At 27.6% G+C, this 27886-nt stretch overlaps 5 protein-coding genes across 7 annotated transcripts; 1 reads left to right on the top strand and 4 right to left on the bottom strand.

The window, feature by feature from the left end:
* Window positions 1-193: 193 nt before the first annotated feature.
* LOC113799796 (RYamide receptor-like) lies at window positions 194-27723 on the top strand. Of its 3 annotated transcripts, none has more exons than XM_075820507.1 (4): window positions 194-808; window positions 25121-25940; window positions 26032-27232; window positions 27334-27473. In XM_075820507.1, exons 2-4 carry the CDS (start codon window positions 25256-25258, stop codon window positions 27338-27340), a joined length of 1893 nt encoding a protein of 630 aa, XP_075676622.1. In that variant the 5' UTR covers window positions 194-808; window positions 25121-25255; the 3' UTR covers window positions 27341-27473. The 3 variants fall into 3 exon arrangements, with proteins under 3 accessions (XP_075676622.1, XP_075676620.1, XP_075676621.1); XM_075820505.1 differs by having other exon boundaries at window positions 370-808; window positions 26032-27236; window positions 27334-27723; XM_075820506.1 differs by lacking the exon at window positions 194-808 and adding an exon at window positions 24669-25001 and having other exon boundaries at window positions 26032-27236; window positions 27334-27723.
* LOC113791005 (uncharacterized) lies at window positions 13663-15855 on the bottom strand. Its single transcript, XM_075820167.1, has 4 exons — window positions 14872-15855; window positions 14307-14809; window positions 14173-14230; window positions 13663-14099 (listed from the first exon to the last, which is right to left on the bottom strand). Exons 1-4 carry the CDS (start codon window positions 15071-15073, stop codon window positions 13981-13983), a joined length of 882 nt encoding a protein of 293 aa, XP_075676282.1. The 5' UTR covers window positions 15074-15855; the 3' UTR covers window positions 13663-13980.
* LOC113799822 (uncharacterized) lies at window positions 16728-17268 on the bottom strand. The gene is made up of 2 exons (XM_027350518.2): window positions 16945-17268; window positions 16728-16877 (listed from the first exon to the last, which is right to left on the bottom strand). The coding sequence occupies exons 1-2, from the start codon at window positions 17263-17265 to the stop codon at window positions 16728-16730; spliced, it is 471 nt and encodes a 156-aa protein (XP_027206319.2). The 5' UTR covers window positions 17266-17268.
* LOC113799823 (uncharacterized) lies at window positions 17605-18148 on the bottom strand. The gene is made up of 2 exons (XM_075820394.1): window positions 17666-18148; window positions 17605-17610 (listed from the first exon to the last, which is right to left on the bottom strand). The coding sequence occupies exons 1-2, from the start codon at window positions 18146-18148 to the stop codon at window positions 17605-17607; spliced, it is 489 nt and encodes a 162-aa protein (XP_075676509.1).
* On the bottom strand, window positions 20164-21607 carry LOC113799812 (uncharacterized). Its single transcript, XM_075820230.1, has 2 exons — window positions 21435-21607; window positions 20164-21368 (listed from the first exon to the last, which is right to left on the bottom strand). The coding sequence occupies exon 2, from the start codon at window positions 21255-21257 to the stop codon at window positions 20370-20372; it is 888 nt and encodes a 295-aa protein (XP_075676345.1). The 5' UTR covers window positions 21258-21368; window positions 21435-21607; the 3' UTR covers window positions 20164-20369.
* Window positions 27724-27886: the final 163 nt, after the last annotated feature.

The following is a 27886-nucleotide window of genomic DNA, read 5'->3' as shown; positions in this document are numbered from 1 at the left end:
GAAAAATAACAAAAAACAAAGCAAAAACAAAGTACTAATTTCATGAATGTTCATTTTGTTTCGTTTTTTTTTGTTTCAGTGAAAAAAAAATTCTTAATTCGTTTATTCGCTAATTACATAGACAAACACACACACACGTATAATTATTATGTAATTTTCTGTGTCTTTTCATTCTGTTTTTCTTTTTTTTATCATTCGTGATACTAATTCTTGATTCTTGATTCTTGATTACTATATCATTATAATCATAATAAGAATAATAATTTCAACAAGAATTAAAAATTCTTTTGTTTCAAACAACGAACGAAAAAATCCGATTAATTGCTGTTATGAAATGCAACGAATATTCTTGTGTTTTTGTTTTTCTATGGTGTTTATTCGTCAAGTGTGTGTGTGTGTGATCAACAATGTTCAATATGATGATGATTGATTTTTGTGTTGTTTAATTGTTGAAAATTTGACAATTTTTTTCCGGTTCATTTCAGCTTTCAAATCGAATATTCATTCATTCATTCATTTTGTCCGTAAATATCTTGAAAAAAAGAATGAATCATCGAAACGGAGAAACTTTTTTTTCGGAAAATAGTTTTTTTTCATTGTTTTTATTTTTGATGTTTGAATTAAACAACAAAACAATAACAATAACAACGTCATCACAAATTGAAAACAACAACAACAACAAAAACAACAACAATATCAAGCCAATCAACAATCAACAATCAACAACAAAAACAACAACAACCAACCAACCAACCAACCAAAAGTACAAATCAACCAAAAATGTTTGATCGAATCATATATGATTTCTGTAAGATTTTTCCTTCTTTCTTTCTCTTTTGCTTGAATATTCATTTCATTCTTGCCGTTTTGTTGCATAACGATGAGAATTGTTAATTTTTGAAAAATAAATTTGCCAATTCGGTTTGTTTGTATCGACATCTTTCTTCGGGATTCAATATCCACATCATCATCATCATCATGTTTGAAGGATGCTGATGATAATTAATTCTCATTTTGCAAAGTTTTTTTTTTTGGTTTTGTTTTTACAAATGAATCTTTCCTGTGATTTTTTTTTTCTCCAGTGAATATTAGATTTGCACTCCAGAAACAAAAAGGAAAACTTTTTTTTTATTATTTCAAAACAAAAATCAAAAGCTGACCAGATTTTTTTTGTTTTTGTTTTGTTTTCTTCTTTTCTGCATTAAGATGTTTCTGTTTGTTTAAGGAAAAGATTTTTTTTTGTTCACTTTTTTTTTCGTTGGTGACTTTTTGAAATCAAACTTTCTGTGATTTGAAACTTTTCTTAAGTCTTTTTTCTCTCTTTCTCTCTTTTAGTTTCACTTTTCAACAACAACCATAGTAAAAATAAGTTTTTCTTTTCTTTTCATCATTTTTGATCATCCTTTTTGTTGTTGTTGTTGTTGTAAATGTCATCATCATCATCATCAAAACAACAACAAAGCAGAATAGCGAAAGATAGGCAAAAATGGCCTATTTTCTAGGCCATGTTTCCTCTTCAATGTCATTCACAACAACCAAACAGCCAATGAGAATATCATATTACATTTAATCTTATGAATTTTTCAATGTTTTTTTCATTCATTCCTTTTTGGTTGTTTGTTATTCAGATTTGTTGTTGTTGTTGTCCATTTTGTTGTTGTTGTTCTTTTTGATCTGTAAATGTTTCATTCAAAACAAACACGAAAAAGAATCATTTATTCATTCATTATTCAATGATGATAATGATGACGACAAAGAATTTTCACTACTGTCGATATAGTCGTCATTTGAAATCTGATATTTTACAGATTTTCATTTTTTTTCTTGTAAATAAATATTTTTGACATAATAATCAGGGTATTTTCAGTAAAAAAGTCATTGAATTTCAACGAAACAATTTTGAAAAAAAGAATGTTTTTTTTTCTTGTAATAAAAAAAATACTTGATAATTTGATATAGCCGGTAAAATGTAAATTGTAAATGAGTGTAATGAATGAAATGATAATTGATGCAAATTTTTACGAATGATGCGGATGCTGTTAACGTCATGTTGTCAAAAAAAAAAAAAAAAAAAAAAAAGACTTTTTCGTTGTTTTTTCTCTCTCTTTGTTTTCTAAACGTGATCAATTATATTTGCAAACGAAATTTTTTTTTTTCATTTCATTTGCAAATTTTCACCCTTTCATTTTTTCGTTTTACAAATTGCTTATAAATTGGTTTCATTATTAACGTAACATCGTAAAAAAGTCTTAACGACTTTAATAATGATAAAAGACCCAAAAAACAAACAAACAAACATTGATACGATAATCAATCGATTTGGGCCAATTAGTGTTTGGCTTTTTTTTTCTTGCTTAAATAAAGTTTTCTTTTCACTATCTTCATCATTATCATCATCATTGATTACATCACATCACATCATTTTAAGCTTAATTTAAGTCGAAAAAAAAGTATATCACTAAAATGTTGTTTGCTTATTTAGTGATGCTACCAATGTTTTTCGGATTAAAATTTTGTTATCATTAATTTTTTTTTTGTACTTTTCGTTTGTTGTTGTAGTTTGTTGTTATTTTGCATCGATAAATGTCAGATTTTGAATTATTGAAGAATTTTTTTTTTTTGATTACCAATTGCTTACTGGTTTCAATTTCTGTCTGTTCTGTTTTGCTTTGTTTTTTTTTCGTTTTATTCAAACCAAATTGGGGAAAAAAAATCATAAATTTTTACCGCAACAGAAGAAGAAAAATTAGCTTCTTTCTCCCTTTCTCCATATATTCTTTATTGCTTTTTTATTTTCTTTCAAATTAATCGAATCGTACAATATGGGTTTTTGTTGTTGTTGTTTTCAGTGGTAGTTATTATTTGTAATGGAAGAATGGCTCCTTATTCTGTTTCTCTCTCCCTCCCTCTCTTTTATGATTGGATTTTTTTTTTCATTTTTTATTATTTTCGCATTTAAAGTTATTGCTTGAACGTTTTGTTTGTTTGAACGTTTTTGCAAAAAGAAAAAAAAATTCCATTCCAGATTTGTTGTTGTTGTTCACGTTTCATACTTGAAATATGAATTTTTTTCTTCAGTTTCTCATTGTAATTTACAAAATGAATTTTTTTCTTCTTTCAAAAATCGTTTGAAACGTTTTTCTTCGTTCGATGATGATGATGTGGAAAAGTAAAATTTTCTTTCGACAATGTTGATGATGGACTTGTGATATATATTTTCTACTTTTTTTCATTCGTTTTTCGATAAAAGAATAAGCAGAAAAAAGTATTTTCCAATGAATTTTGCACAGAAAATTATGCATTTTTTTTATCAATTCTACCGTTGAAAAAAACTAAAAATAAAAAAACAGAACAAAAATTCTAAAGAATATTGATTTTCCACCATACACAGTGTATATTTCCTGCGGTTATTTCATTTTTCAGTTTTCTTTCTTTCGTCAAATATTTTTTTTTATCTGTTTTTACCTAATTATTATTCATTTTTTTTGCTGTCTGTGTTGAAATTTCGTTTCTCTCTCTCTCTCTCTCTCTCTCTCTCTCTCTCTCTCTCTCTCTCTCTCTCTCTCTCTCTCTCTTCATAATTAGAAATTGAATTCAATTTGATTGATTGACTTTTGTTCGTTTTGTTCGTTTGTTTGTTGCTAATCGATAATTCGATATGTTATTTCTTCATTGTTTGATTAATTTATTTCCATTTTCCATTTGATTCTTTCATTCATTCAATTCGATAATCGTTTATTCGGAATAATTTCATGTTTTCAAATTGACCTTTAATGAATGGAAATTCTTATTCACTAAATTGGTGTAAATTGAAAAGAATAGACAGAATTTCATGGAAACAAGAATATTCTTCTATTTCTTGGAAAAAATTTTTATTTCTAAATGTTTTTTTCCAACACACACACACACACATACAGGTTTTCAATTTCTCAATAGCTTTACATTTACATATTCTTTGTTTGTTTGTTTGTTTGTCAGTGTAGGTAGTCAATCTTAATGTGTGTTTATCTGATGTTTTTTCACCCAAAAAAAAAAAAAAAAAAAATATCATTTTCCATCAAACAAACAAACAGTAAACGAAAAAAAACAGCATGAAATTTCATGTTATTTCATTTCATTTCATTTCATTGAAAGATTTATTCATCAGATTTTTCAATTTACCGTTGATTTGAATTTCTAAATTTAAAAATATAAAAAACAGCAAAAAACCTGTGTATGTTTGTGTGTTCATTTTGGTAACAAAAACCAATGATGATGATGATGACGACAATAAATCGTCATCATGGTTGTTGCTTGTTGATGTTTGTTGGTTTCTTGATGTTCGTTGGTTGTTTTTCCTTGCTAATTTTACCTATTTGTTGTTTGTATGAATGTTTTTTCACTCATTCACTCACCCTTGGGAAATGAAAAAAAAATGACCAGAAGATTTTTTTTGGTCAAAACAACACAAAAAAGCAGAAAATTAAAACTAATAACAAAAAATTAACCCAGAATAGATCCAAACAGAAAAAAAACTGTTGATGAAACAAATTGTATCAGCAACAAACATTTACAGCCTAAAGATATTTTTTTTTGTTCACTTTCTTTCTTTCTTTGCATTTTACATTCTCTTCTTTCAACCATAACTAACTAACTAACTAACTGTAATTGCAGATGGATGGATGTGTGATATATCCATTATGGTCACATTTTCTTTTCTCTAAAAGTTGCCTTTTTTCACCTAAATATCTTATGTGTGGTTTTGGGCTGTTTGAGTTTGTCAGAGTTTTGTTTTGAGTCTTTTTTCAATCAATAATTAATGCGGGATACATTTTTTGTTGATGAAATTTCCGTATTAAAAAAAGATGAAGAAAATTACTTTTTTTGCTGAAAAAAAAGCAATCACTTAAAAGTGTAAAAAAGCATTTTTATCAAATAGAATTTATCATTTGTAACGAAGCGATTGTTTTTTTATCTGAATCGATCAAGTGGTAATGTCTTGATGTTGTTTTCTCCAGCTTTCTTTTAATTATTATCATTGAAAAGGGTCGTCACAACAAAAAAAAAATATTCCATACAGAATTTGTAATGACAACAACAACAACAACAACAACAATGAAAGAAAAATAGAGAAATTCCCATCTGTTTCACAATTTTCCATAATCAAAAGAAACACAAAAGAAAGAAGAAGAAGAAAATTCTTCACTATTTATCAAGCTTTTTGTTTTGTTTTTTTCTTTTTTTATTGTTGTTGTTAAATTCTGTTTGTTTTTTGTTTTTTTGTTTTTTGTTATTATAATGATGATAATGAAGAGAATTTAAAAAAGAAAATTATTCTGAATTTAAATGAATGAATGAATGAATGTCTGTTTGTCTGATTATTCTCGATTTTTTCTTTTCTTTTCGGTACAAAAATTATTCTTTTTTTGTTTTGTTTTGTTTTTCCTTGGAATTATCCTCGATTTCAATCACATTAACTCTACTAATTTACTACGGCTAACTAAACACACACACACACACACCGAATTTGAATAGCAAAATGATAATTTATTCATTTTTAACCCCTTTTTTCCACTGAAAAATCATTATATCCAATCCAATTGATCCTTTTTTTGTTATTTCACAATTGATGTTTGATAGGTGTGATTTTTTTTTCATTTTTAAAATATCATTTTTTTCTGGGGTTTTAATTATATTCATACACGAATATCGTTTGTTTGTTTTTTTTCCATAGAATACTATTAAATGAAAATTGCGTGTAAATGTTCGAATAGTTTCTTGGAAACATTTCTTTGTTTAGTTCTTGAGAATATTCTTGCTTGCATTCTTGGTATATTCATATTCTTCATAAGATATTCTACAGTAGAATATATCTTACAGATTCTTTGTTTATGAGAATTGAAAAGCAAAGAAATTGTTTCTCAATCAACTTTCTTTTTCTCCCAAAAAAAAAAATTGATATGGTTTCAGGTGTGTGTGTGCAAACGGAAACAAAACTAAAAAAGAAATTTCTTGTTTCTTTCTTTTTTTTTTGCTATTTTTTTCCCATTTTGTTTTTGTCAATGGATGTAAAGAGAGAGAGGGAAACCACACCACTCGATATCCAATTTTGAATGAAAAAGAAAAAATCTTATTCTTTTGGTTGTTGTTCCGGTTGTTCAATTTGTTTTTTTTTATTTTTTCTTTTTTATTAAGATTTTGTTTGCTGGTTATCATTTACGATGATAATGAACCAAAGTTATGAAACATGAACAGCAAAGATAGAAATCGAAAAAAAAAGTTTTGATCGAACAGAATTCCATTTTGTATATTCGATTTCTATGTGTTTTCGGTCATTGTATCTGGATGATGATGATGATGATGACATATCTGGACAAAGTTAAAGATAAAATGTTTGAATGAATGAATGAATGATTATATGAACAACAACAAGAAGTACAACCAATGTTTGTTTGTTTGTAGTGTGTGGAAAAATGAAAAAATGTAATATTCATTTCCATTATGATCATCGTTGATATCAAGGAATATTTGATGATGTTCTCTCTCTCTCTCTCTCTCTCTCTCTCTCTCTCTCTCTCTCTCTCTCTCTCTCTCTCTCTGGTTTTGATCAATTTTCTCTTCATTCATTCATTCATTCATTCGTTTGTTTTGTCATTTTGTTTCCTGTATATAACCGCAAATATAGAATAAATAAAGTGGGAAAAAAACAACAACAACAACAAAAACATGAAAATTCAAATAAAACAAACATTACGATGGATGATAAACGAGAGAGAAAACAACAACAACAACAACCACTGAATAATCTTGTTTGATGATCATCATCAAATTTGACCAATTTCATCATCATCATCTTAATTCCGGAATTGTCTTTCTTCTTTGATCGATTTGACCGCTTTTTTCTTTTTTTTATTCTAGATTTTTTTCTGGTTAGTGAAGATGATTTTTGTTGTTTTATCCGATTGTTTTTTTTGTGGCTGCATTTCATTAATGAATGAATGATTTTCAAGTTTGAACAGCAACAACAAAAAGTGTTTGTGGGCACAGCAAAAGAGAGAGAGAAAAGCAATCAATTGATTGATCAAAAAAACAAAGATTAGATATTTTTAATCAAACAAACAAAACAAACGAAAATTGATGCATCTTCGGATTCTTGACACATATTCACACACACAGAGAAAAACGTTGAATATTCTACACCAAGTAAATTGCCAAGAATTTGGTAGCCAAACAAAAAAAACTGCCAATCAACAGAATTATTATTATTATTATTGGATTCATTGATTCAATATCGGTTCGATTCTTTTTCTATTCATTTTTGGTTTCTTCATCATCATTTCATTATTGGTTAGCCTAGTTACGTGATGTTTTTGTTTTGTTTTCCATTTGTTGATGTTGCCTAGTTTGTCTTGTTTGTTGTTGTTGTGGTTTTCTAGTTGTTTTTCTTTTGTGAAATCGGAAATTCTCAATAAATTCTTTATACCACTAAACGATAATTAGACAAACAAACAAACAAGCGAACAAACGAACATTTCTCAATCAAAAATAAAAATTGATTGAATTTTTTTTTCAACTAGCAAAAAAAAAAATTCTGTATGTAGAGAGTTTTGTTGTGAATTATGACTCTTAGTCACACACATGTATTTTCCTATATATAAGAAAAATGAATAAAATAATATTGGTCCTTTTCTCAAATCAAAACAGATTATGAGACTGAGGCTCATTTTTATTGTGCGTTCTTTTACTGTGTATTTTTTTTTACTGTGTTTTATTTGTTTTTGCTTGTGTTGTGATCAATAATGGAAGTTTCGGCTACTAATTTGGAAAAAGCACGATCTAACATTGAAAAATTCGATGGCAAGAATTATCGAATATGGAAGTTTAAAATTGATTTACTGTTGGGTTCACATTTCGACAGAGATATCATCACAACGTCTGTAATACCTGCAACATGGGACGAGAAAAAAATCATGAACGCCAAGAAGGCATTGAATGTAATAGTGCAAACGTGTGGTGATGAACCAATCGAATATATTATGAAATGCACAACTCCGTGTGATGCTCTAAATATTCTTAAAGAAAGATACGAAAATGTTGGTTTTTTATCCGTTTTGATGATTGGAAAGAAGTTGATGAATTTGAAAGGTAAAGTAGGAGAAATGGATAATTATGTCAAAGAAATGCGAAAATTATTTGAAGAATTGTCGTGGATTGGTATTGATGTGGATGAACATTATCGTGTACTTTTGCTATTGTTAAATTTGCCAGATGATATGCAACGTGTTTGGAATCAATTTGATACATCAGATAAGTCGAAATTGAGATGGAACGAGGTATCGGTTCGAATATGTGACGAAGAAAAAAGAATTTATGGAGAAAAACCGGTTCATGAAAATTCATTGGCCGTTCGTTCAGCTAGACAAATTGTGTGTTTTTATTGTAAAAATCCTGGGCATGTCGAACGTTTTTGTTTCAAGAAGAAATATGATTTAGAACAATTGGAAGCAATGAAAGCTGCTAAATCAACAAAAACTGAAAAAATATGTATTTGTAATTGTGATGATGAAAATAAATTGAATTCACAGTATTTTTTCTTTTTCGTTGATTGATAAGAGAGAAGATCATGTTTTTATATTAGATTCCGGTGCTAGTAACCATTATGTATCATCGAAGATTCTATTTGGTAACTTAAAGGCTTGTCATGGTTTGGTTGAGTGTGCTAATGGTAGCACTGAATCAATTGTTGGTGAAGGAGAAGTCAATTTATTTTGTGAATTTAACCAGAATATGGCAAAAGTAGTTCTAAAAGGGGCCAAGTTTGTACCGAAATTGAAATTCAATCTTGTATCGATGAAAAGATTATGTGAAAGTGGATATATTTTGGTTGTCAAAGAAAATATTGTCAATATTTATAAGGACAATGTAATTGTTGCACGTGCTATATGGAAGGACAACCTGTATCGATTCCAAAATGCAAAAAACATGTGTTGTACAACGTTCGAATCAAACAATACATGGCATCGTAAATTTGGACATCCAGGAGCGGTCAGATCATCACAAATTTCAAAGGATTATGATATCAAGTTGTTGCCCGAGAAAAATTGTGAAGACTGTTTGATGAATAAACAAAAACAATTACCGTATCCACTTTCAGCTGGTAAAATTTGTGATCCTCTCGAATTGATTCACATGGATGTATGTATTTGTCCCTTGGGTTCGAATGGGGAAACATGTTATGTGGTATTTGTTGATGATTTTTCTAATTATGTTTCATCGTTTGCTTTGAAGAAAAAGTCTGATGTTTTTGAAGTGTTTAAGAAATATAAAGCGTATGTTGAACGACAAACGGGATACCAAATTAAAGCCATTCGTTCCGATAATGGTGGAGAATTTGTGTCCGCTTTATTTGATAATTATTTGATGGAAGAAGGTATAAGACATGAAAAATCTGTCCCTTATTGTCATCAACAAAATGGAAAAGCTGAACGTATGATTCAAAGTCTATCTTCAATGATCAGGACTTTATTGTCTCAATCAAGTGCACCGAAAGGTTTGTGGACAGAAGCATTGTTGAATGTTTCTTTTACGTATAATGTCATACCTAATTCGAATCAAAACAAATCACCGTTTGAATTATTGTTCGGAAATAAACGAGATCCTGGTGATTTACATGTTTTTGGGTCTATTGCTTATCATCATATACCGAGTGAACTAAGGTCAAAGTTCGATTTGACCAGTAAAAAATTTGTTTTTATGGGATATTCAGATTATCACAAAGCATATCGTTTGTATGATCCATTGGAGTCAAAAGTGATTTTTTCCAGAAATGTTCGTGTTCTTGATAATGTTTTTTACTGGAAAGAGAACAAAAACGAGAAATCGGATGAATCAGACAACCGTAATATTGACTGTTCGTTTGATACCGACTCTTCTGATGTTTTTATTGATGCCAACATTTCTTCTGATGATGGTAATAATCAGGTGGTCGGCGATAATGTTGATGAACAAGTTCGTCGATCAGAAAGAGAGAATCGTGGTGTACCACCTGATTATTATCAAGCTGGTTTGGTTCTCAAAAATGTAGTTCAAGTTCCGAAGACATATGATGAAGCTTTGAAGTCAGAACAATCATCTAAATGGAATGAAGCAATGGATGAAGAATTTGAATCGATATTAAAGAATGATGTCTATGAAGAAGTGTTGGAATCGGAAGTATGTGCTAAGAATATTGTCGGTAGCAGATACAATTTCAGCTTAAAAACGAATAAGGATGGGGAAATTGAACGTTATAAAGCTCGATTGATCTGTCAAGGTTTTAATCAAGTTAAAGATGTTGATTATCATGATGTCTATTCACCTGTTACGAATTTCACAACTATCCGATTAGTTTTGACATACGCGGCAGTTAACAATCTTAATGTGACACATTTGGATGTTAAAACCGCTTTTCTCAATGGTGAACTAAAAGAAAATATTTACGTTGAACCACCTAAACGACATAAAAAAGCGGGCATCATCTGGAAATTGAAGAAAAGTCTATATGGTCTCAAACAATCCTCAAGATGTTGGTCCGAAAAATTGAATGGTATCCTATCAGATTGTGGTTTTAATCGCAGCTTGAATGATAGATGCTTGTATATACATCCATCGAAATGTATCATATTGGTCGTTTATGTTGATGATATATTGTTATGTACAAAAGAAGATGGTGACATTCAATATGTAATGGAGTGTCTATCCCGTGATATAGAAGTCAAAAATCTAGGACCAGTTAGCCTTTTCTGTGGTTTAGAAATCAAAAAGGTGAAAAATTTCTACCGAATTTGCCAAAAGAAATATATTGTTGATTTAATCAAAGCATACGATTTGGAAGATGCACGAATATCGCAAACACCATTAGGTGATTTCAATATTGATATCAAAAGTGAACCATTTGATGTTGAATCGACACAAAAAATTATTGGAAGCCTACAATATTTGAGTAATAGAACAAGACCAGATATTGCTGCGAGTGTGAACGTCTTGTCTTCTAAAATGCATCAACCGACTAGGCACGTATGGGAATGTGCTAAAAACATTTTGCGATACCTGAAAGGAACACTGGACGTGGATTTAAGTTTGGGGCACCATAATAGTAATCATCTAATGATCTATACTGATGCAGATTTTGGTCAATCATTGTGCAGAAAATCAATTTCGGGCATTCTAATCCAATATTATGGTTCAACAATTGGCTGGATTAGCAAGAAACAAAGAATCGTGTCAATATCAACTGCTGAAGCTGAATATTATGCAATATCAATGGGAGTGGCTGAAGGATTATGGGTTTCGCGACTGATTTGTGATATCGAGAAAAAACAACCACAATTCCATATCAGATCTGATAATCAAAGTGCCATTCGTATCTTCAAAGATGGTCCTCAACGACATTCGAAACACATTGATATTCGCCGTGAATTTATCTTAGAAAATATTTTAAACAATCTTTGTAATATTTCATATATTCCTAGTGATCAACAGATTAGTGATTTTTTAACAAAACCCTTTAAGCAAAAAACAAAGAAACAATTATTTGAAAGAGTGTTTTGCTTTGGGGGGGATGTTGTGAATTATGACTCTTAGTCACACACATGTATTTTCCTATATATAAGAAAAATGAATAAAATAATATTGGTCCTTTTCTCAAATCAAAACAAGTTTATCATCTCTAATTGACTACGTAACACTAACGTTTTGTTTTTGTTTTTATTTAATTAACCGTCTGAACATTTTAGTAATTAGTAATGTTTTCTCTGCTATTTAGGTTAACGTTTGTTTTTTTTTCGGTGTATTTTTTTTATTACTGGCATTAATCTCTCTCTCTCTCTCTCTACGGGTATTACGGGCGGCCAACAAATCAAATATTTTTGGTACAAAAATCTATAGAGACCAAAAAAAACTGGCTATAATAACCAACAAAGAATTATATAATTTTCTTTGATGTTTAATGCGCTTGCGTATTTGATGCGTTACACTTTTACGTTTCTTTCTTTCAAGAAATGTGTTACACTTTAATTAATCGAATTTGAACAAAGAAGAATAATAAAAATGAAATAATGAAAGTGAAATTTTCTTCCCTCCTGATCATCATCACCATTCTTTTTTTTCCGGCTGGCTAAAATTTGCAACAAAAATGAAAGAAATTTGCCTTTTTCACATCACATCATCATTGTTTTTCTCCAAACAATGTTGAACAGAAAAACAGCTAAATGAATTAGATTAGATTAGATTATAAAAGATGATGATGATGATGATAGGGAATTTCATTCACTTTTCTCATTCAATCCAGAAATTTTTTCTATATTCAAAAAGTTTCATTTTTTAAAAAAATACAGAGGAAAATTTGATTAAAATGACTTTTTTTCATATATAATATTGAAAACATCTGTATATCATCACCGACGACGACGACAGCATTTACATTGTCAACGTTTCTATTTCCATCATCATCATATCGGGAATAATAATAATAAAGAAATTTTCAATAAAAATTCTAGCAAAACAAATTTGTTTTTTTGTTGTTTTCCATTTTCATCATCATCATCATCGCCGTCATCATCATCATTTTCGCCATCCAGATGATAATTCTAGAACTTGAATGACTTTTTTTTTTTTTGCTGAACTGAAATTCAATTTACAAAAATAAAGAATAGGCAGAAAAGAAAGAAAGAAAGAAAGAATCCATTACCCAAAAAAAGAAATGAATGTTTTTTGTTTTTTTTTCGCTTCTTTTCACTTTTGTTTTTTGTTTTTATTAAATGGTTTTTCTTTCAATGTTCAATTCAATTAACATTTATCTTTTTTGTTTTGTTGTTGTTGTTTTGTTTTTGACAAAGTTCATTCAATAAAAGAATGAATGAAAATCAATAAATCCATTAGAGTGGATAGTGATGACAATTGTTTGTTTGTTTGCTGTTTGTTCGTGAAAAAAATTCATTCACTTTGATTCTTGATCGATTGATTGATCGATCATCGATCAATACTTTTTTTCTGTTTTTTGGTTTCTGTTTTTTCGACTACCAACAACAACAACAACAACAATTGTTGTTGTTGTTGACCGTCAATTATATAACCTACTTGAACGGTTGAATGAAACATCAATGACGAAAACAAATGTTGTTGTTGTTGTTGTTATTGAAACGATCAGACCAGAAAAAAAGTGTTGATTAAATTTTTGTTGTTTTTGTCTCTTTATTTGTATACAAAAAAGGATGTTTTTGCATACATTTCTACCCACTCGAATTTTCTCTATTTTTTCTTCTATCAAAATGATGATCAACACATTTTGTTTATAAAAATTTTTTGTTTTTGTTTTGGTTCTGTTTTTCTTTCATTCAATTTTTGCGATTGGCTCATTGATCTTTGTTTGATAATAAACACATAATCAACATATAGACACATCAGCATAGTTTGAATGAAACATCCGATTCATTGAACCAAACGAAAAACAAAAACAGTGGAAAAACAGTGAAAAACTTTAATTTCAAATGCAATGATGATGAAGAATCGAAAACAACATTTCGGATGATGATTCTATTCTTCTTGAAAAAAAAATTCAAATTTCCATTCTACAATTCTACTACAAAGAATGAAAGAATGAACGAAATTAAACAATCGATCGATCGATTGATCGAATGGTTTGATTGATTGATTGATTTTAATTTTAATTTTTATTTTTATAAAAATAAAATACAGGAAGAAACAAAACAAATCAAAAAATTTCCTATTTCTATCTTTAAATGTGTGTTAAATGTAATGTTTGTTTTTTTTGCAATGTGTAATAACTAATGCTGTTGAAATAGTTGCTATTTTTATTATTATTATTATGATTTTTTTTTTTGACGGAAACCAGATAATATTATTATTTATTTTGTTTTATAATTTTGTTAATTTTGGAAAACAAAAGGAAAAAAATTGAATTTTTTTCTCGTTGCCATTCGTTTTTTCCATCTTTTTCATTTTTCATCTTTCCTGGTGAAAAAATAATATATTGTAGCGGTGTACTAGAATTTCAAAGCGATTCAAGTCAGTAACATCTGATGTTGATGATTGTTGTTGTTGATTATTTTTGTGAAATATTTCTTGAAATTAAAAAGAAAAATGTACTTATATTGAATATAAATGTAACAAATGTATATGATGTTATTATTATACCATTGGTTAATTGAAAACCTGATGGACGATTTAATAATGTACTTGTTATTGATTCATACTGTAGGAAGGGAGAAATTGAAATTTGAAAAAAAATTAACTAATAAAAGGACAAAATACACAATATGTCAATTTACCTTAAATATTTGACGATTAAGAAAAATTTTCTTATCTAATGTTGATAATGATAAACATTTACGTTTTAAACGTAAAATTTTTTCATTATTATCTTTAATAATATCGGATGCAATAATTAATAAAATTAATATCATATAATGTGAATGTAATACAACCAAATAAAGACATATGAATATAATATTCTGTTCAGTCATTGTAATAAGATATACTAAAAATGTTATTGTTACTGTAATCGATGTAAATATAACCGATACAAAACGTTTTAATTGATGATTATGTTTATCGATTTCTTGTTGTAAATTAGCAAATGATCGATTATATTGATCAAATATTTGTCCAATTAATAATAAATGACGTTGATTTTTTTGTATATTAGTCATTGTTGTTATTTGATATCGTAATAAATATTGATAAAATCTTTGTAAACCACGAATAAATGATTTTTGTCTTAGATTATAATAATATTGTATTATAAATACTATTGATCCAACATGATATAATGCTAAATATGAATAAATAATTGAAAGAATAAAATGAAATGAAAAGAATGAATGATTTTTTTACCTGAATTTGCATTGTTTGTCCATAATTGTATAATAAATAACCAGATTATTGACCAAAATATTGATATTTTCCATGATGATTGTTGTATCATTATTATTATTTTTCCAAGAAGAAATAATGCACAAATTAGATATGATTCTATACGTATCATTGAAAATATACGATCTCTTAGTAGATTGAATTTTTTTTTGATTTTTATCATTTAATTTACGATATTTTTCATAACGAATCGGTAATAGAAAATCATAATCTTCAAAACGACGTGATGATGCATAAAAACCATTTATCATACTATTCAATGACCAAATAATTAATCCTTGCATTAGATAATGTAGACCATCTTTTGGAAATAGACCAGTCATTGCTTGATACATTGAATAATCTTGAATCCAATCAAATTGTTTAATATAAATGATTGACATTGTACAAACAAACAATGATGGTAATACAAAAAATGGACTATGATGTGGTGGATTTTTTATCCAACCAATTGGTTTTTCATCCAAACGAAATGTTTTTTCAATCAATTCATCATATTTGAAAATGAAAAAAAATTGATTATGATATAGGCGATACAGTGTATTTTTCATTAATTTTTTCCATAATATTATTTCATAATCAACAATGTAATTCATGTTTGAAAGTAAAAAGGATGATGATGAAGGATTGATGTTTGTTCACAATGAATGCAAATCTAGAATTGATTTGATTGAAATCAGAATATATCTTGGTTCGTGTGGTTGTGTGGTTGTCGTCGTTTTTTCCCTTCGTGTTTACGTGATTTTTTTCTGTTTTTGAATTTAACCAAAATTCATTTGACACATTCATTCATATGAAAATGAAATTGAATTGCTTTCATCAGATTTGATTTGATAATAAATCTCTTTTTTCTTTTTATTACTTTTATCGAATTGTACTGAATTGTACTTTTGTTGGTTATGTTTTTCACAAGTGTTAATGTCTATGTTTTTTTGTTTTCCGCAATAATTTTTCCTATCAGACGAATTTGAAATCATTGCTATTTATCATGCATACATAATAATAATAATAATAATAAAAGTTGACAAGGGGGAGGGAAAACAATAATAATAATGATCATATTGTTATTCTCGACAATAATATGACAATAATAATGATGATGATTATCATCATCATATGTGAATATGATAATAAAGATGTACCAATACGAAACAATAATAATAATAATAATGATTCTAATGGAATAAATCGAAATAGGAATTCGTTAGTTTTTCTATTGAATATTGTGTAATTAACTAAAATTATTCAATTGAATAATTTTGTTGTTGTTGTTGTTGAATAAATATGTTGTGAAAATAGAAAGAAAAATGTACTAATATTATAGATAATAATAATAAATGTATATGATGTTATTGTTGAATTATTTATTAGACGAAAACCTAATGATTGATTAAGCCATTGATTGGTTATTGATTCAAACTTTTTGTTTTTTTGGAAGGAGAAGAGAAAAAAAAGAAAGAAATAGATAAAAAAAGAGTTGGTTAATTAGATTTTTTGTATATTTTTTTTGTTTTACCTTTAATAATTTGAATGAAGAAAAAATTTGTTCCTTTTTGTTGTTGTTCTTCTTGTTTTTATGCAATGATAACATGATAAGCGATTTATATTTTAATTGTAATAATTTTTGATTATTATTACAAATTTTTGAACAACATAAAATTAATATTGAAAATGTATTAATCTGTGCAAATGCAATTAAACAATAAAGACATTGATAAACAATTGGTTGTTTAGTCATAAAATATAAGAACAGTACATATGTTGTAACTGTTGTTGACATTGATAATATTTGGTTTGGTTTATATTTGTAAATATTATCAATGTGAATAAATGTGTGGTGAAATGAGAAAGAAAAATGTACTAATATTAAAGATGATAGTAATGAATGTGTATGATGTAATTGTTATTCCGTTTGTCAAACGAAAGCCTAATGATTGATTTAGCAAAGTATTTGTTATTGAATCAAACTGTAGTTTTTAGGGAAAAAAATTTTGAAAAAATTATTGATTTTTTTTGTTTCATTTAAAAGTTTACCTTTAACATTTGTGATGTGGTCAAAATTTTCCCAGAATTTCCATGCATAATAAACAATAACAAAGATTTTTGTTTCAATTTTAACAATTTACGATTAGTACTACAGATTATTGAACAGCCTAAAATTAATGATGCTAATGTTCCAATTATTGCTAATGTTGTACTAAAATAAAGAATTTGATACATGATTGGATGTTTAGTCATAAACAATAAAAATACTAAATAGGCTGAATCCATTGTAGTTGTCGATATGATTACCGATATAAAACGTGTTAATTGTTTACTGTTTTCATCAATATCTTTCAATAATTGTTCAAACATTTTATGATGATGTTCATAATGTAATTTCAATGGAGAATTTTGATTGATTGATTTTTGATTATACTTAAATCGAAGTGATAAATGTTTATATAATCTTTGTATTATTCGTTGAAATGATTTTTGTCGTAGATTTAGATAATATTGATCAATAATTATGAATGATGGTATATGGTAAAATCCTTTTAATAAAATTGATTTGTTTAGAAAAAAATAACAAAAAAAAACATCTTTGTATTATACCTGAAACAGTATTGATTGTCCAGATTTGGGTTGTAATTAACCAAAATAATGGCCAAAACAATGAAATCTTCCATAATGATTTTACGAATGTCATCATAATCATACCTAGAGAAAAGAATAGACATGGTGTTATCATTGTAATTCTTGTTATGGAAAACACCAAATCTTTTATCCAATCATAATGATCAGAATCATATTTATTTAGATAACGATATCGAGCATATTTTATTGGTAATAAAAATTGAAATTGTTTCAAATCGTTTGATGTTGCATAGAATACAGTAAACATTGTATTTATTGTACCAAGATTTATTGCTCCACATAGATATCTTAGTCCATCATCATTCGGAAACATTTGTGATAATATAACAAAATAATTAAAATTATCAATCCATTTTGGTTGAATGATCAACATAAATGATGCTGATCCAACAATAATCGATATTAAACCAACCAATATGATTCGTGAATATGGTCGTAATATTTTCCAATTCAATTTGTTTATTTGATCATCATTATGAATTTTTGTAATTAATTGTTCATAATGAAATAGATAAAAAAAATGATTATGAATATTTCGAAAATATTTATTTTTCATAAATTTTTCCCACATTGAAATCTCAAAATTGAATAGTGAATTCATTTTTTTCTCTTCGATGTTTCTTCTCTGGTGTTCAATATATCAACACTATTTTGAAACTGTTAGATTTTTTTTTCAATATTATATTTTATATTCAAAAAAAAAGTTGAGAAAAATTGAAAATAATAATAATAATAAAAATAACATTATCATAAATATATTTGTAAATGCGACACTTTTTCATTTTTGATTTATTCATGTACTGAATTTTATTCACTGAATTTATTACCACCTCTATTTTGAATATTTCATTTTCTTTGAATATTTCAATTTTCTTTTCTCTCAAAATATCCCATAAAGTACGAATCGATTTTTTTATTATGGAATTGATCGATTCGATTCATTCGGTTTATTATATCGGTGAAAAGCAAAGATTTTCTCCCATTTTCATCCTTAAAAACCTGACAAACAATAAAAATCTTCTTCGTTTCCTTTTTTTCCAGTCTTCACCTCCGGTTTTTTTTTCTTCTGAATGGATGTCATTTCATCCGATTGAATATTTATCTATTTGTTTTCAATAATTTCGCTACATTTGCATTTTGTCTGGTGGAAAAATGTCCTGTGAAAAAATACGATGACGAAGACGACGGAAGGAATTCCATTTAGAATTGAAATTTTTCTTCAAAAAAAAAATCGAAAAACTTAATCCAGATCACGTTCGACATTTTTTTTTTTTGAAATGTTTTCTTCCTGTTTTTCGTTTTGTTTTGTTTGTTTTATCATGATCACCGAAGAAAATATCGTTGTTTTCGATAAATTTTTAAAATATTTTTTATCAAAACTTTGAATAAATAAATAAATAAATAATAAGAATCAGTGAAAAGAAAAATTGAAATCGGATCAATGAATGAATGAATTGAAAAGAAACGTATCAAACAATAACAACAAACATTCAGAAAATACTTTGCACGAATTATTCATTCAGAAAAATTCTTCTTCTTCTTTCATTTTTTTGTTATATAATTTTTGGTTCCGTTTATTCAACGACAGCAAACATTTATAATTATTATTATTTTAATTCACAATGAAAAAAAGAGAATCTTATTTTCATTTACAAATGTTTAAAATGAATATTTATATCACTATAGTGTAAATGTAAATGTAATTCAATTTTTTTTTCAGTTTGGTGATGTGAATAAAAACAAACTTTCATTGGAAAAAATTGCCGGCTTTTTCTCTCTTCTCATTTGTAAAATGATCGATCGATTGTAATTTTTTTTTTGTAAAAGGATTGATTAGAAGTGGAAATGCAATTGGAAGAAAAAAAAAATCTAATTTAATTATAAAAGTTTTTTTGGTTGTTATTTTTCATTTTAAATAACTTTTATTTAATTGATATTTGTTGTTGTTGTTGTTGTTGTTGTTGAATAATGATTTGTCTAAAAACTCTTCAACAACAACAACAAAAACTCGAATAATTTTGAAAAAGTTTTTGGAAAAAAAGAACAAACAATCAACGAATGAATGAATGAATCGGAATTATCATTAACAACATTACTGCCAAAAATGAATGTGAATAAAAAGATGATGATGATGGGCTTAAATTCCAATCATATTATTTTTATGATTATTATTGGTTTGTGGAGAGAGAGAGAGAGAGAGAAACTTTTTTTTTAATCTCGGGAATTTCGGTATAGAAATTGGAAAATTCTTGAAAGTTTCTTTCTCTCTTTGATATTATATTCCAGATATGGTCAGATTCAAATTTTTTTTCCTTGGTTTCCCTGATGAAAACTTTTTTTCATTATCTATTTACAAAATTCTGACGATGATAATGATCATCATTATCGATTTTCTTTTCGTATATAAAAAATCCAATTTGACATTTTCAAGCTGAATAAATAAACATTACCAGACAGACCAAAAAAAAAAGATTTATTTAAAAACAAACAGAAAAAAAGTTTTATTTCCAATTCAAATATTTAAAAAAAATGAATATATCATGCGCATGGTATTTATGAATTTTTGAAAGAATATGTTTGAAAAACAATTTTAGAATCACTGAATGAATGAATGAATGAATTGAATGTTTTTTGAATCAAATAATCATTGTGTTTTGGATGTTTGAAATTACCAAAATTACCAAATGTTTTTTTTTTTGTCCAAACGAAACAAAAAATGTTAATTAAAAATGGTAAATATTCAAATGGACAAATTTTTCTCTGTTTTGTCAATTTATTTATTGAAATGAATTTAAAAAATATGATGATAATGTTGATTATAATTAATATAATGATCCTTTACGTTTATCATATACTTCACGAACTAAATCATTTAATTCTAATGCATCATAACCAATAATTGATTTAAGATCGCATACAAATTTATAAACAAAACGTTTACCATGTACTTTTGCAATCATATCACCATCATAATAATAACGTAATGCTCTTGATAATTTTTCATAATTCATTGTTGGTTTATTTTTACGTTGTCCCCATAATTGTGCAACCATTTCAGGATTACAAAGTTTAAATTCACTTTCTAAACCAGTCCATTGAATGAATTCACGATAATCAGCATCGGTTAATAATTCCAATAAAAATTGCCATAATTGAATTTGACCATTATTACCAGAACGATTACCCGGTGAAACAACTGTCGGTGAATTGACTGAATGATTTTTTAAACCACCAATTAAACGTTTTGGTTGAATTGATTCACGTTTAATTTGTTTTGATGGTCCACTTGTTGGTGTTGATGGCATCATATCACCATCATCTTGATCCATACTATCAGCATTTTCATGTGGTTTTAAAATATCAATAATTTCAATACGTTTTTCATCCGGTTGTATAACCAATTTTATATTAATTAATTGTGTTTGTTGTCGTGCACCTTCAACCAATTTACATTGTGATATGATTGATGTTACACCTTCTAATTTCAGACCTTGTAAAAAGAAATCAAATTCATCTAGATTGATATTTTGATCAACAATACGATTTGTTTTAAGACATTCTAATACTTGTACAGTGGTTGCTTCAATATCAATACCATCAATTGTTATAATACGACGTTCATCATCATCATCATCATATTCTTCTTCTTCGGAATTCATAAAATCTTCTAATGTTTCCATATTCATTGAATCATAATCAATTTTAGGCATATTTTTTTATGATAATATTATTAAAAACCGTTATTTCGATTTTTCAATATAAAAACAATAACCAATCAGCCAAAAGCCAATTTTTGTTTCCGTCCGATGCAATAAATCTGTCTGATAAAGAAACAAACAAAAAAACAAATGACAGTTGCAAAAACAATATGAATAAAAGAAACAAACTGTGGAAAAAAATTGTCAATTTATCGTTATCATCATTTGATTTAATGTGGTAAATAAAAAAATTTTCAAAAAAATGGAAAAAGAAAACAATTTTCCAAAATGGAAAAAAAACAATGTGAGAATTATGTGTGTGTGTTTTTGGGTGCTCATTTGTTATTCGGTTGTAGTGGCACACAAAACAGTATCTGCAACCACACACATGTGCATTTTTATTTATAAAAAAAAAAATAAAACCGTACATAGAGTACGTGATGAAATCCGGAAAAAAATGGAATAAAAATTCAAAAATTCTTGCTGATGCGACAAGAATTGGTTGATTCAAGATTTCCAAAATTAAAATAGCTATTTGATTCGTTTTTTTTTCTTTCGAAGGGGAAAATGGAAAAGTTTTCAATGTTTTATCATTTATCAATGTTGAAAATAACTTTTAACTTACTTTTTTTTGTTCGAAATCAGAAAATCATCGATTCAAGTGAAATAAATTGAATGATGATAATGATTTTCCAAAATTTTGACCATCCAAAACAACCTTTACAATGATTTTCGATCGGGTACTTTTTTTTCGAAATGACGGATGTTGTTGGTTGTTGTTGTTGTTTGTATGGCAAGTCGGAAACTGAATTCTTTGCTTCTAATTGTAAAAACAACAACGACTCAGCAGCCACCATCATAGTGTTTGTTTTCCTTTAACGGTTTCCCTTGTTGTCATCCCATGTTTTCTTTTTCCTGCCACTACTATTTATCGTTTCCAAATTTATGTTCCTAGCATATATGATAATGATGATAGTGGTATAATGGTTAAGAGTTGTACGGATCAACTATATAGACAGGAAATAAACAAAAATGACATCTTTGATGTTAAAATAGACGCCAAAAGTGTTTGTTTCCGATTCTTTTTAGCTAAATCAAGATTCGGTCAGTTTTTTTTTCTTTGGTGATGATGACCCACTTCAACCATGGTCATTTTCTACTTTTCGCAACAACAACAACAACAAAAAAAGAATCAAAATCATCTTCCAAAAATCATAACTTATAGAATCTATGAATTTTTTTTTTAATATGGTAATTCTGTCCATATCATCAATAATAATGATATCAGAGTTTCGTTTGGTTTTTTCGTTTGAAACTTTTCTGCATAATAAAAAATTCATTTGGCTGTATACCGAAACGATGCCTAAACCGTTATCAAATGTGAATATTGATTTTTTTCCGAATATTTTTCAAGTTTATCATTTTCTTTTTCACTGCAAAATTCTGAATAATGATGATGATGACCAACGACAGTAATCATTTTTCATCGTAGAAACCATATAATTTTACTTTTCTTCTTGGTTCAGAAATTTTCATTGTTTTAAAATTTTTGTATCTTTTTGGATTCTGCAATGATTCTTTAATGATTTTCAACAAGCAAAAAAAAAAAAAAAAAAAAGAAAAAATGATTTATTCAATCGGAAACGGCAGTAATGCCAGAGAAAAAGATAATTATTAGCTTGAAACAGAAAAAAAATGAAAATGAAATGAATAATTTTCAACCAACGAAACAAAATTCTAGTAATTTCCGATTGCTGTTTGCCAAAAAAAAAAAATGTTTCCAAATCCCAAAACCGAAAGAAACGAGAGAAATCTAGAGAGAGAGAGAGAGAAACATTGATTATTAATTTCCATGGAAATCGATAATCATTATCATATGACCTCGCTCTCTCTCTCTTGATCGGATTTATTTTGAATCTAATTTTATTCTGGTAGTTTTTTTTCACTGATTAAAGAATCGGATTCTTGCGTGAGCGTGTGATGGTTGTGATTTTTTTTTCTGATAAAATTTTCTTAAATTTTTCCAAATGAATTATTCAAGCTTCCAGATAAAACAAAACAAAGAAAAAAATCGATATTTCGATCAATTTGTGATCGATGAGATTAAAATTATGAATTTTTTTTTGTTCACTTTTTCAATCGTAATCACCGTGTCTGCGTATGTGTGTGTGGGTATTCTCCTCATAAAAACATTTTTTTTTTCCATATTCAATCGAAAAAATTACAGCCAAAACAAAACCCGTCTGGATGATTTTGGCAGTTGAACAAAAAAAGAAAAAGAAACCTCCGAATTAAATCGAAAAAAACGATTATTGTATTTCGCAAAAAGAAATTCTTTGTAAAAACCAAGAAAAAAAAGATTCAGATGTTTTTGGCCAACTCGAAAAGATTTACCAAAAAATTTTGATCTAATTCTTCGATTTATTATTGCGTATTTTTCTTATGAAAAACGAAGAAAAAATGATGTGATTTGTTCGGATTATGATTTTTTTTTTGCATTTTGAATTGAAATGATGTAATTATTTTCCATTTTTTCATTTCTTCATTTTGGTTGTTCAAAATTGATTATAATCGGGGTATTTTCTGTGGTGGTGGCAGTGGTGTGGGGGAAAGAAAATCCAAATTTTGGCTATAGCATCATTTGTAATCAATCATTACACAACACCAACTATGGTTGCAGCCAACCGAACACCCACTTGAAATATTTTATTATTATTTTATTTTTTTTTTTTGCAAAACTAACACTTTAGCAGCCGAATAATAATAATAATAATTTTAATTCGGATTTTTTTTCACATTTAGAATTACAAACAACAAAAAAAAAGTAATAAAATGTATCAAAAATTGTTAATTTCTCTCTCTCTCTCTCTCTCTCTCTCTCTCTCTCTCTCTCTCTCTTCAATTTCGTGATTTATATCCATCATCATCAACATCATTTGATTGTTATTGCCATTTAGGCCAACCAACAGCAACAACACCAACACCGAATTTTTTTTCGGTTTAATTTATTCTGCACGCAATAACTGACGGAATCAAAAAAAAAAAGAAAAGAATCGATTGTGTAAATCATCATATGCGAATGTTGTTAAAATATTGCAAGAAAATTCTAACAATGTTTGTTTTTTTTCTCGGTTATTATTCTCTGGTTATTCGCGGGTTATTCCGTCAATCAGGGTGATATAAATTAAAATTTTTTTTTCAATCCATAAATTTTTCTTGACAACGACGACGACGATCATAAATAATAATTAATGCAATTTGATCATCGAGAATGATTGAAAGTTTGATTGAAAGTTTGTTTGAAATATCAATATTACAACAACAACGAAGGAAAAAAACCAATCGGGCAATTTTTTGGTAATAAAAATCTCACTTGTGTTTTGATTAGTTGTCGGAATTGATTTGATTTGATTTTTTTATTGTTATTTTTCATATGTATCACACACACACACAGACACTGGCAAACAGAATTTCAGAATTAGAAAAATTCATCATTGCCGGTTGTGGGTCCTTCAAGCTGTCCCTGTTGATGATGATGTGGAATTTTACACATCAATCGACATTATTGGATTCTTTTTTCGCTTGTTGTTGTGAACACACACATACAAAAACATTTAATCGGTTTGCTTCTCTCAACAGAAAATCGATTGATTCGAATTGATTTTTTTGCAGGCTTAAAATCCGAACCAAAACCAAATAAAATTCATTCATTCATTATGCATGTTTGTTGTTGTAAAGTGATGCTTTTCTGTAAAAGTAATTCCATTTAGAATCCGATTCTGTTTGATTTTTGATTTTTAATTTTGACCACCGAATTTTATTCCTTGAAAAAAAACATTAATTTTTTTTTTCTTTTGTTTTTGTTTTCTCTCTAGCTGATCATATATTTGATTGACAGAATATTCTTGATTTGAACCATTCTAAATGATGATCAAACAGAATTTTTTATACGATTCTGAATCGATTTTCATTCAACCAATTCACAACTACCGTCAACAACAACAGCAAAAATGTCTTTACCATTATCAAATCTATCATCATCACATCAACAACTTTTAAATCTACTAAGACATTTTATTGTAACATCGAATCAACAACAACAAAAACAACCATCATCATCATCGCCATCATCGTTAACAACAATATTTATGAATATGACAAATACATCATCAATATTAAAATCATTATATCCAGATTTAATGAATCTGACTGATGATCAATTATTGTTACGTCTTGGTAGAACATCATCATCATTCATTTATAATCAATCATTTGATAATGATAATGATTTTAATCTATTTAATCATGCTTTAAATGGTGGTATTGGTGGTGTTAATTATTCTGGACCATCAACATCAACATTTGATGAACAATTTTTCGGTTATAATAATAATGATGATAATGATGATGATGATTTACAAGAAGAAATACCATTAAGTTTATGGATAAAAATTCTATTCTATATTGTTTATTTAATAATTTGTTTATTGGGTATTTGGGGTAATCTAATTGTTTGTTATATTGTTGCAAGAAAATCAACAATGCATACAGTAACAAATGTTTTTATTGCAAATTTAGCATTATCTGATATATTATTATGTTTATTTGCTGTACCATTTACACCATTATATTTAATTACATTTAAAAATTGGATATTTGGTCGTGCACTTTGTCATCTAGTACCATTTGCTCAAGGTAATTATAATCCTGATCAATCAATAAGAATCATTTTGTTTTTAAAATTGTAAATATTTTCGGGTTTTTTCTCACTTTTTTTTAACATTAGGAGTATCTGTTTATATATCTGCATTTACATTAATGTCAATAGCAATTGATAGATATTTTGTTATATTACATCCATTTAAACCAAGAATGTTAATGAAAATATGTATATTAATTATAATTGCTATTTGGATGTCAGCCATAATATTAACATTTCCATATGCACATTTTATGGATTATGTTGAAACAAAACCCGAACGATTATTATCAACAACAATAAATGAAGAATTATTAGAATTAAATGATAATGGTGAAATTGTTGCTGTAGATGCTACAGGTGATAATAATAATGATAATGATGATGATGATGATATTGGTATAATTTATCTTTGTGCTGAACAATGGCCACATGAAGAATTAAGTAAAATGTTTGGTATAACAACAACAGCATTACAATTTGTCATTCCATTTATAATAATAACATTTTGTTATGTAAAAATTTGTGCAAAATTATCGGATCGTGCACGTACAATACCGGGTAATGTTTCAGCCAGACGTGAAGAACAAGAACGTGAACGTACACGTAAAACTAATGGTATGCTTATATCTATGGTCATTATATTTGTTATATCATGGTTACCATTAAATATGGTTAATTTGTTGGCTGATTTTTATGAAGAAGCAAGCCATTGGCGTAATCAACGTGCTATATTTTTAATATCACATGCAATTGCAATGTCATCCACATGTTATAATCCATTTTTATATGCATGGTTGAATGAAAATTTTCGTAAAGAATTTAAAGAAGTATTACCTTGTTTTGTACGTCGTACGAAAAAAAATCATTCATCCGCTATTGGTATTGGTGTCGGTGGTGGTGGTGGTGATACGGGAGCTGGTGGTACTGAAGCTGGAGCTGGTGGCGGTACATTAGTTGAATTACGACAAAATAGTCCTATGACCAACCTAAACAACAACAACAACGAAAATCAAACTGATAATAAATTTGATAATTGTCAAACGGTAATGCTTGCAATGAATGAACATACTAATCATTCAAATCCTCATCCTCATCCTCATCCAAATCATCAAAATAAATCAAATAAAAAATTTATGAAAATTTGTTCAAAAAATGGTTCAATTAAACATTGTAAAATATCTATTAATAATCAACAGAATAATAATAATAATCATCCACAAACGACAACAACAACGAATAATTATAATTCAAATTTAAAAAATGATAACGATGATGATGAAGCGAGGCAGGTATCTATTATTTCTTTTCTTTTTTTGAAAAAATGTTTTTCCGTATCAAATTAATGAATGATAATTTTCTCTTTTCATTTCATCAATTTCTTAATAGACTTTAATAACAAAAAATGGAAAACGTTTACGTTATGATTCGGGTTTTGGTAGTGAATCAATTAGTGCCATACAGAATAGTAGTACTAATGATACTAGCAGTAGTATCGGTGGTGTTGGTGGTGGAAGTTCCAGTGTTACGCATTTAACCATCATTTCGGATATTTGAATATGTACTTTGATATAATTGTGTTAACCAACCAAAACAAAACAAAACAAACTGAAGAAACATTGTATTTATTTGTATTTGATAAACAGAATATTCTTGAATATTTTTCTATAATTTGTTTGTTTGTTTGTTTGTTAAATCTGATTTTGTATTATATGAAAAGGAAGAATGTTTTGATTTTTTTTTTGTTGAAATAAAGATGATACCATTAAAAAAATGAAATCCAAATCGACCAAACCGATTTCGAAACATATATTGATGTTCTCGAACTTTAGAACTTTTTTTTTCATCTTCCAAAAAAATGGCATATAAACACCATGCATGATGTTCTTTTTCGACATTGTTTTTCGTGATTGCAACTTTTCCAAATAAAAAATCAGTGTTT

Source organism: Dermatophagoides pteronyssinus, unplaced genomic scaffold (assembly GCF_027571235.1).
Source record: "Dermatophagoides pteronyssinus isolate colony J.1.1.1.1 unplaced genomic scaffold, Derpt_VIB-CSIC_2022.12 sq0006, whole genome shotgun sequence".
Taxonomy (NCBI): Eukaryota; Metazoa; Arthropoda; class Arachnida; order Sarcoptiformes; family Pyroglyphidae; genus Dermatophagoides; species Dermatophagoides pteronyssinus.
This window is presented reverse-complemented; position numbering and strand designations above follow the sequence as displayed.